The 10471-nt window shown below is 53.0% G+C and overlaps 1 protein-coding gene across 2 annotated transcripts in view; it reads right to left on the bottom strand.

Annotated features, from left to right (window-relative positions):
• Nucleotides 1–304: 304 nt before the first annotated feature.
• GRIN2D (glutamate ionotropic receptor NMDA type subunit 2D) overlaps nucleotides 305–10471 on the bottom strand; it is a 38975-nt gene continuing 28808 nt past the window's right edge. For both annotated transcript variants that reach the window (XM_047712208.1, XM_047712207.1), the window contains 3 exons: nucleotides 3248–3435; nucleotides 2808–3040; nucleotides 305–2629 (listed from right to left, as the gene is read on the bottom strand). In XM_047712208.1, coding sequence (XP_047568164.1) covers nucleotides 1301–2629; nucleotides 2808–3040; nucleotides 3248–3435 — 1750 coding nt within the window. In that variant the 3' untranslated portion in view covers nucleotides 305–1300. The remainder of the gene's footprint in view (nucleotides 2630–2807; nucleotides 3041–3247; nucleotides 3436–10471) is intronic.

Here is a 10471-nt window from a genome sequence, read left to right as displayed (position 1 = left end):
TGCTTGCAGCCATAGGAATGGGACGCTAGACTTAATCCTGAAATGTTTTGATCCTGGATCTTTGTTGAGTTCGCTGTTTCTTCTCTCTAGGTCTCTGTCCGCCCTCACCCCTTCTCATTCCTTCTCTTCTTAGGATCTTTTCTCACAGCTTCCTCTGGGTCTTTGTATCCCACCTCCCCCCAGGGTCATTGTTCTCAACATAATTTTCCTTCTGCCCTCTCTTCCTCTGTGGGACTTTTCTCAGTTTGTTTCCTCCAGAGAAGTTTGAGGGCGGCTGAGACAAACACGCAGCTCAGACTTGGACTGAGGAGGCATAAAAACATGGTTTATTCCAAACACTGCAATGTGTAACAGGAGAGTGGGAGGGGAGGTTGGTGGTGGGTGTGGATTCCCAGACCGTCCTCTCCACAACCCAGCTCCAGACCCGGCTGGAGATCTAGGAAGAGGAGGCTTGGGGGGGGGGGGGGGTGTCCTGCAGGGTCATCATGGAAGGGTCACAAATAAGGGCTGGATTTGGTGAGGCTGTGGATGGTGGCACGTGGGGGGTGGGAGTGTGGTGTGACAGGGTGGGAATTTTGGCCCCACGTTGGCTGGGATCAACGCTAGGGCAAGGGGAGGTGAGGCTTCCGTTGGGAGTGTCCTAGGTCAAAATAAGGAAAAGCAATGGGGAGGAGGAGGGTGTGTCAAGGTTTGACGTCAAGGGTCACAGTCTGGTCGGGGTACAGTCTGGGATTCGGGTCACAGTTTGGGGTCGGGGGTCACAGTCTGGGGTCGGATGACCATTTTAGGGGTCGGAAGTCACAGTCTGGGGTCAGGGGTTTCTGTGTGGCGGGGCCAAGGTCTGGGGTCACAGTTTGGCGAACGCATCTCACAGTTTTGAGTCCCAATGGATGAAAGGTTAAAAACGGGCTTCCCCGGAGGCGTGGCTGGGGCCGGGGAGCTGCACAGTGATGAGGGGGCCACGGCCCCGGGCGTGGGGGTGGGACGCGGGCTTGGCGTGACCCCCCACCTCCCGCCCCATCTGGTGACGTTAAAAAGCCCTTGTCGGGTTTAAAAAAAAAACAAACTCCAGTGGGCTCCGAGACCCCCACCTTTCAGGCTGGGTGAGATTTGGGGGGACCAAATCCTTTCCGGCTCGTGGTGCCCCCAAAGCGAGGGGGCGCAGGACGCTGCTCCAGGCGGAGTCCGGCCAGGTCCGTTTTTTTTCCTTCCCAACCCACGCGGGTCCTTTTCATTGCGCGTGCCCCCTCGGGCCGTGGCCTGCGCTGACCGAGGGGGCGCTATTGCCCCCGGGGCCGCGTCATACCTCGGACTCGAGGCTGGAGAAGTGCGCCGAGCCCCTGCGGGTACCCAGGTCCCCGCCCCGGTGTCTCCGGTGGGGCGCGGCGGGCAGCGGCGGCCCCCAGTGCGCGGCGTGCGGGCACCGGCGCGCGTGGCGGGAGGGCCCGGTGAGCCTGCGCGCGGGGGCGGCGCGGGGACACGAGCTGAGGTCCTCCAGCGAGCGCGAGGTGGGAGCCGGCGGCGGGAGGTCCCAGCCCCCCGCGGCGCGCCGGTGCCGGTGGTGGTGCGGGGCGGCGGCGGGCGCGCGGTGCGAGGCCCGCGGGCGGTGAGGGTGCGGCCGCGGACAGCCGCAGCGGGCTCGGCGCCGGGGCGGGGGTCCCGCGGCCCAGGGCGGGGGCGGCGGCGCCCACCAGCCGCCGTCCAGGCCGTCGTGCGAGCAGCTGAGATGGCGCGGCGGCGGCAGCAGCTCCAGGCTGGCGCAGTGGCGGCAGTGCCAGGCGGCGGGGCCGCTGCGCGGGGGCAGGTAGTCCCAGCTGCCCGCGCGCCAGCCCCCGAGCTTGTCAACCGACCAGTAGCGGCCGGGCGGCGGCCCGAGGCGCTCGGCGTACGGGTAGGGGAAGTCGGCGAACCACCAGGGCTCCAAGCCGCCCAGCGACGCGCCGCCCAGGCTCTCCGAGTCCTCCGAGTCAGACGGCGACGGCTCGAGGTCCAGGTAGGGGCAGGGGGGCGGCGCGGCGCGGCACGGGGGAGGTGCGGCCTGGGCTCCGCCGCCCGCGCCCCCCGCGCCCCCTGCGCCGCCAGCGCCCGGCCCCAGCAGGGGCTGGCTCTCGGGGTCGGAGCGCGGCCAGCGCGCGGGCGCCGGCGGGCTCTCGTCCTCGTAGGCCAGGCGGCAGAGCGGCGGCCCGACGGCGGCTGCCGCGGCGGCCGGGGGCGCGGGCGGCGACGGGAAGCCGGGGAAGGGGCCGGCGGGGGGCTCGGCCGGTTCCTTGTCGCGCACGATGGCGAAGTAGGAGGGCGGCGGCTTCTGCGGGGGCTGCGCGGCCGGCGGGGACAGCGGGCGCCCGGCCGAGCCCCGGGGTGCCGCGCGCGCCTCGCCCACGCCCAGGCCCTGCGGCTCGATGGGGCCGTAGTAGCGGTGGAAGCCGTCGGCCAGGCCCGGGGCCCCCGGGGGCCCTGCACCTTTGGTGCGACGCCAGCGGTCCACCGCCGCACGCTCGCGGGGCACGAAAGGTGCGGGGCCAGGTGCGGGCCGCGCCGGCGGGTACGCGGGGCTGGGCAGCGGCTGCGGCGGCGGCGGGGGCTTGGCCGGCGGCGGGGCGGCCTCCGCGCTGCAGCAGCTGTACATCCCCTGCGGGGGGCGGCGAGAAAGGCAGGGTCAGCGCGGGATGCCCAGCACCCACTACCGCCCCTGCCTTCCCTCCGCTCCTCCCACCTCTTCCGCAGCGAGCCCCAGGACTCTTGCACTTGTAGGCATGCCCACCTGCCTCCCGCCAGCTCCACCCTTTTGCCTCCTCTGACCCCCCTACCCTGGAGAAGGCCAGCAGGAAGTCCATGCGGTGGGTGGGCCCCAGGCAATGCCGCAGGCGCCAGTACACCAGGTGCTCCCAGGCGAAGACCAGCAGCGAGAGGCCCATGGCCACCAGGAGCATGTAGAAGACACCCGCCATGTTGTCGATGTCTAGCTTACTGCTCATCACCTCGATTTTGTCATTGTGGCAGATCCCGGAGAGCCATAGCCGCTCCAGCATCTCGATCTCATCTGGAGAAATGGCATGGGGAGGGGGGAAGCGATGTCATAGGTCACCTTCCATGGGCACCATTAGAGGATCCTCTTATAGGAGTCTAGGCACTCAGCCCCCTCTTCCCTCAGACCCTGGTGCCCTGATCCTCATCCCCTCCTTTGCTCAGGACCCAGGACTCTGGTCCCCCATGCCCCACCCCCAAGGCATCCCAGCCCGCCACACACCGTCCCCCAGGAACTGCAGCAGTGCCAGATCGATGGGCCGCTTCCAGCGGGAGCCCTTGTGCAGGGCGATGCCGTAGCCGGTTGTGGCAAAGACCTTGCCCGAGCCGATGGTGACGAGCTTGCAGCCTTCGTCCTTGCGGGCCATGTAGTTGAGCACTGCTGCATCGTAGATGAAGGCGTCCAGCTTCCTGGGGGTGGGGGTAGGGGGTGCATAAAAGGCAGGGTCAGTCCCACCCAGACACTCTCATGGCCTAGCCCAGAACCCTCCCTCACCCCTAACCTCCAGCTGCTCCAAATCCTGATGGGTGGTGAACTCTTGAGCAAGTCACTGTCTCTCTTGGTGCCTTGGTTGGATCTGTAAAGTGGGGATAACAGCAACACTTCCCTTCCTGGTCCTTGCAAAGGTAAGAGGGTGCTTGGTGCCAAGAAAGTGCTGGAGACATGTTAGCTGTGATTGATCTGTGCTTCACGGACCGCCCCCCCCCCCCAGCCGCAAAAGAGTCTGCGAACGCTTCTGTTTTACAGGGGAGGACTGAGGCTCGGAAAGGGGACTCATACACAGAGCAATAACGCTAACGATCACTTATATTGTGCAAGACACCGTTCCAGCTACCGTAATAACTCATTCAATCCTCTCAACGTTCCTGGGAGGTGGAAACTCGTTATCTCCATCATTCAGATGGGAAATGCAGGCCCAGACATGCGTCTTACTTTGCTTGGATTCTCCGACTAGGCCCTCATTTCTCAACCTTGATGGGAAGCTGAAGCCAAGCAGCGAGATGGAAGGAGCGCTCACAGATGGATACACCGTGCGTGTTATTTCCTTCACACGTGCTTCTGTGATTATCTGATTCATGTCAGCCTCTCCCATTAGACCGTGAGCTCCCCTCGAGCGGGATCGGCTGGGACACACTCCCGGCTGGACCCAGCCCAGTTCCTGGCACAAACAGGGTACTTGTAAATACTTGTGGGATTCGTGAATGAGTGAATAAATCAATCCATGGTGGGGAACCCTGGGTAACTATTCTAGGAGACAAGATACATCCCTAATGGTCTGACAGGAAGATGACCAGAGTGTATCCATGAGGGAAAAAAAAGAGAGTCCCGGAATCCCACATAGAGCATAACTAACTCCACATTAAATTTTTTTTAAATGGTGCAGTGGGGTGTAGTTTTGGTCGTCTCGACTGCAGACACCAGGCCAGTTCTTGGAGGAAGGGACCTGTCTTGCCCAGCATTGTCCAAGAGAATGTTCCACAATGACGGGCATGGCCCTTCCGTGCTGTCCAACATGGTGGCCACCAGCCCCATGGCAAGGTGACCAGTAAGCCCAAGGGACAGAACTTGATTTTTTTTTTAAAGATTTTATTTATTTGTTTGACAGAGAAAGAGAGAGAAACAGCAAGAGAGGGAACACAAGCAGGGGGGAGTGGGAGAGGGAGAAGCAGGCTTCCCACTGAGCAGTGAGCCCAATGCTGGGCTGGATCCCAGGACCCCAGATCATGACCTGAGCTGAAGGCAGACGCTTGATGACTGAGCCACCCAGGCGCCCCCAAAGGACAGAACTTTAAATTTTACTTAATTTGAATTAATTTAAATAGTCCTAGACAGCGCAGGTCTGGGGAAAATGAGAGATCAAGGTATGTGGCTGGACGCTGGGTCGTGGAGAAGGCAAAGGAGTTTTGGAGCCGTTTGCCTATCTGCGGACATAAATGCCTCTGGAACCCCAAATCCTCAGTAAAGCCCCATCCACACTAGCACACACGATCACATAAATGCCTTGTTGTACTTACACAGCACGACTGGTTGCAAAGAAAGGAAGGAAAAGGACAGAATTAGTTCACGGACCCCGAATGGGGAGACAGCAGATTTCCCCACAAGGAACAGACTCCGGCCGAAGCAAAAAATTGGGAGTGGGGCAAAGAATTTGAGGTTCTGGAGAAGGAGCAGAAACTTGGGGAGGCCAGTCACTATCCCACGGTTGGGGAATGGGGTTTGAATTAATTTTATATGGCTCCTAACAGGGAGATCCCAGCTCAAATCTGGAAATAAATAAATAAATAAATAAATATCGGAAGAAGAGGGATGGAGGGACTGAGGACTAGGATGAAATGGAAGGAGGGTGTCCAGAGGTCCTTGAGGGGCGTTAGTGGGGAGAGACCCGGGGACATGGCAGAGAGGGCCAGAAATCAAGGCTTCCAGTGGCGGGGAGGTTTGAGGAATTTTCAGGAAGAGGGGATCTAAAGAGACATTACTTTTGATGCTTTGCTCAGCCCTTATGCAATAGAATGCCTACCTCCCTTCCCCTACCCCCTACCCCCTACCTGCTGCCATTGTCACTAAACCTCTCCTGAGACTCAGCCACATTCCACAGCCTTGTTTAGGCTCAGGTTTGGGATCTTAACATTTGAGTCAGCTTCTGGTCCCTCCTCAGCTCACTACCCTCCCCTGGCTTCCAGTATCCCTCAGTAACTGGAGTTACCTCACATTGCAAGGCCTCACAGCACTAAGCACCCCTGGATCCCTCCTACCCCTCTGCCCTCATCTCTCACCCATGCCTTCCTTGCTCACCCTGCTCCAGCCACCCTGGCCTTCACGCGCAGTTCCTGAATGGCTCTAGCACCCTCCTGCCTTAGGGCCTTTGCACTGGCAGTTCCCTCTGCTGGAACATTCTTCTTCAGAGAGCTGCCTGGCTCTGTCCCTCACTTCCTTCAAGAGTTTGCTTAAAAGACACCTTCCTGAGCACCTTATTTAATACTTCAACCCATAGCCTCCTCCGCAGCTCTCCCAAACTCACCCCTCCCCCGGCCGTATTTTTGTCCATAGCATGTATCCCCCTTGTAACTATTATATGTTCTTGATTATTAAGTTTATTGTCCAGGGGCCCCTGAGTGGCTCAGTGGGTTAAAGCCTCTGCCTTCAGCTCAGGGTCCTGGGATCAAGCCCTGCATCGGGCTCTCTGCTCAGCAGGGAGCCTGCTTCCCGCCACCTGCCCCGTGCCTGCCTCTCTGCCTACTTGTGATCTCTGTCCGTCAAATAAATAAATAAAATATTTTTTTAAAAAGTTTATTGTCCATCTCCTCCCACTGGAATTGAAATTCCATGAGGGAACAGGTCTTATCTGTTGGGTTCGCTGCTGTATCCACAGGGTCTAGAACAGGACCTGACATACGACAGGTGTTTCATAAAGTACAGCCCGATGAGCGAATTCAGGCTGGCTTAAGATGGGCATTCTGTGGGCCAGGCATGGAACTGGGAGGCAAGAGTTAATATGGACAAGATGCCAAGGGGTTTTTCTCCATGGAAAAAAGCAAGATGTGTGAAAGTGTGTGCTTTCAATAAGGAATGCATGAAGAGATATGTAGGCACACATAGTTTAGGTGATCAGAGAGAAATTTAAAAAAAAAAAAAGCTTACTTTATGGAAAGGGGACTTGAGGTTTCCTTTTTTGCCCTTCCCGTGTGAGTGAGAAATTGAACATCTCTCCCCAAATGGGCTTCCAAAACTGGCTGGGAGGAGAAGCCATATTTCTGTATTTCTTTTTAAGAGATATATTTCCTTTCTTTTCCTGTGACCTTGCTTGCCCCCTGTGGTAGGGTAAGACCACATCTGGTATGTGAGCCACCAAACCCATGTGTGACTGCCAATTCCGTCCTACCCCTCTGTAAGGATGGCATGTCCCAGTGCTGTCCATAGTGGTGACCACTAGCCACACGGAGCTAAGTGAATTGGAATTTTTAATTAAAACTTAAAAATTCAAAAAAATTTAAAAATTCAGTTCCGTAGTCACACCAACCACACGTCAAACAATCAGGAACTGTTGTTGGCTACCACGTTGGACTGCCCAGATCTGGAACAGTTCTGTCATTGCAGAGAGGGCAGTTGGAGACTGATACTCTAGGAACATGCGTGTGTCTGTCTCCCAGACTGGAAGGGAAGGTCCGAGAGAGCAAGGACTTCAACTTGTTCACTGCTCTACCCTCAGTGCCTCGCCCAGTGTCTGGTACAAGAAGGTCTTAATACTTACTAGACGAATGTCTTTTTTTTTTAAGTTTATTTATTTAAGTAATCTACACCTAACATGGGACTCAAACTCACGCCCCTGAGATCAAGAGTCACGTTCTTCCAACTGAGCCAGCCAGGCACCCCTGAATGAATGTCTTTTAACTTTCATATTATTATTGAGGGTTATTTTGTCAAGGGGATCATGATTCAGTATTTGTTTTCCTTGGTCCTCTCTATATTAAAAACATTACATATAATGTATGATACATGTACACACACGTACATATGAAATATATGTCATATATATATATATATATGACATATATATATATGACTAAGATAAAAGACAAGAAAATACTGACATTGGGAATTCCACAACAAAAATGGTCCAGACAGATCACCTCCTGTGAAGTTCAGTGAACAGTTTTGCTCATGTAATCACAGCCCCACCATTTCTAGAGTTTTGGACTTCCACTCCCAGATATGGACAGACTACCGAGGATTCCTAGACATCAGTAAAGTCTCAATAAAAAAGACAGAAACAAAACCAACAAATGGGAGGGGGAGGGGACTTGGAGGAAACAGATTATGCAGAGAGGAAAAAAATGCCAAAAACCCAACAGCTACCAATATCATCAGAGAAACAAGACAAGATATTCAACTTTGAATAGCATATCATAAAACATAGGGTACTATCAAATAATACTATAAAATTTATAAAACACTATAAAAATTCAGAGATTATTGGGGTGCCTGGGTGGCTCAGTGGGTTAAAGCCTCTGCCTTTGGCTCAGGTCATGATCTCAGGGTCCTGGGATCAAGTCCCGCATCGGGCTCTCTGCTCAGCAGGGAGCCTGCTTCCCCCTCCTCTCTCTGCCTGCCTCTCTGCCTACTTGTGATCTCTCTCTTTCAAATAAATAAATAAAATCTTAAAAAAAAGAGTTCCAGAGAGAAGTGGAGGGAAGGGGGAAATCATAATTGAAAAAAAAAAAAAATCAAGGAAGTTTCCCAGAATGAATGACATGAGAATACAATCGAAAGATCCATTAATGAAAATAAATGAAGATGTTGCTGAGAAATGTCAGCTCACTGAGGACAAGGAAAAGAAAAGCGGGTGACACACAGGCTTATGGATCAGAATGACTTTGGGATTTTAACAGTAATACTGGAAATTATAAGACAACGGAATGATGCCTTCAGAATTCTAAAGAAAATGATCTCCAGCCCAGAATTTTATACCTATCCAGAAGGCCTATCAAGGCCAAAGATGTTTTCAGATACACAGTGGCTCTAAAATTTTACCCACCCCACCCCCATGTGCTTTTTGTCAGGAGGCTCAGAAGAACAAGGGAGAAAAACCCAGGAAGAGTGAGAATTAGAATATGACAAGAACCAAACCAGGGGGCAGGTGAAGGGATCAAGATGGTAGCTATGTGGCAGACAGGGGCAGGCCAGAGGCCATGAGAGAAACTTCTTCCACATGATGAAATTAATGGAGTACGTGATGCGAATGAATATGTGAAGAAGAGGTTCGTATAGTTAACAGAGAATTTTGAATTAACAAAGAAAACTCAGCCCTAAGCAACTGAAAAAAAAAAAAAGACAATTATTAACTCCAGGAAAAACAAAGAATTGTGTGGGAGAGGAAAGTAATCACGGTTTACTACTTGTGGCAGCTGTGGGAGCATTTACACAGTCATAACATGTAAACACTGCATATTCATCTAGCCAGAATCACAGTGTGGGAGGCTGGAGTAATTTAAATAAGAGTATGAGTATGTGTCTTCCATAGTAAGCAGTGAATGGAAAATACCTAAAATTGAAAAATCAAGAGGTAGCCACACAAACAGGGTATTTAGAGACAGGGGCGCAAACAGCAAGATGATACAATAAATAAGGTAAAAGCAGATTCCTCTGGGGTGGGAAAAATGGGGGGGGGTAAGACAGATGGAAGACTGTTGGTTTTCGTTTAAAAAAAAAAATCTGGTATTTGACTTTCCAAACTATGTGGATGTATAACTCTGTTAAAAATAGAACTAAAAGTTAGGGGAAAAAATGTAAAAAGGAATACTGGGGAGAAAAAGAATTCGGCAGAAGCAGAAATCAGAGCAAGAGGTAACAGCGAGAAGCACAAGGTATCCTTTGTGAATCCAAGAGGCTGCTGGGAAGGGGCACAAAGAGGATAATTCTGGAATTTTCACGGCCCACCTGAGGCAATATAGCGTAGTGGTTGAGGGGCTGGGCTCAGAATCTGATGACCAGGGTTCAGATCCCAGCTCTGCTGCTCGGTACCTGTGGGATCTGGCTGTGCCTCAATTTCCTCATCTGTAAAATGGGAATGATAATATTCACCTCTAAAGTCTTATGGTCTCCCAACAGTTGTAATATTGAGGTCCTACCTCAGTTGGAGAAAGGGTCTTTACAGAGGAAATCAAGTTAAGGTAATTAGGGTGGCCCCTAATCTAGTAAGACAGGTGTCCTTACAAAAAGGGGGAATTTGGACAAAGAGACACATAAATGGAAGATGATGGAGAAGAGACCCATCCACAAGCCAAGGGAAGTTCCTTCCCTTGCCCTGAGAAGGAACCTAGAGGACTTCTAGCCTCCAGAACCATGAGGCAACAGATTTACAATAGCCCCAGAAAACTAATAATGAACTAATTAAATGAGTTAGAGCAGAACTGGATATATAATAAACACTCTAGTAAATTGAAAAGAGAGAGGAGCGATCTGAGCCTTGGCAGGGATACGGGACAAGGGGAACTTTGCACTGTAGGCGTGTAAGTTGGCACAACCACTTTGGAGGATGTCTGGCAGGATCTTTTGAAGCCAAGCCTCTCTCTCCCTGTGATCCTGCCATTCTGCCCAGGGGGATTTACCCAAGAAAAATGAATGGCGCACGTCCCCCAAAGACTTGTACAAGAATGTTCACAGTAGAGCATTCATAATGGCCAAACACTGGAAACAATCCAGATGTGCACCAGCAGTAGAATGGACGAATTGTGGTGTATTCAGAGAGTGGTATACTCAGTGGGATATAGGAATGAACGAGCCTGGTAGAGCTTGGGGTCAAAACAAGCCCGACTGGTGGGACAGAGGGGAACCAGAAATGGTCCATACCCTAATCTGGTCATATATAACAGCCACGTGTTATATAGACAGTCAATGAGCTTCACACTTAAGATTTGCAGGTTCTCTCTCAACAACAAAAAAATGACA

Source organism: Lutra lutra, chromosome 17 (assembly GCF_902655055.1).
Source record: "Lutra lutra chromosome 17, mLutLut1.2, whole genome shotgun sequence".
Classification (NCBI taxonomy): domain Eukaryota; kingdom Metazoa; phylum Chordata; class Mammalia; order Carnivora; family Mustelidae; genus Lutra; species Lutra lutra.
Note: the sequence above shows the minus strand (reverse complement) of the source record. Positions and strands in the feature narration are given on the sequence as shown.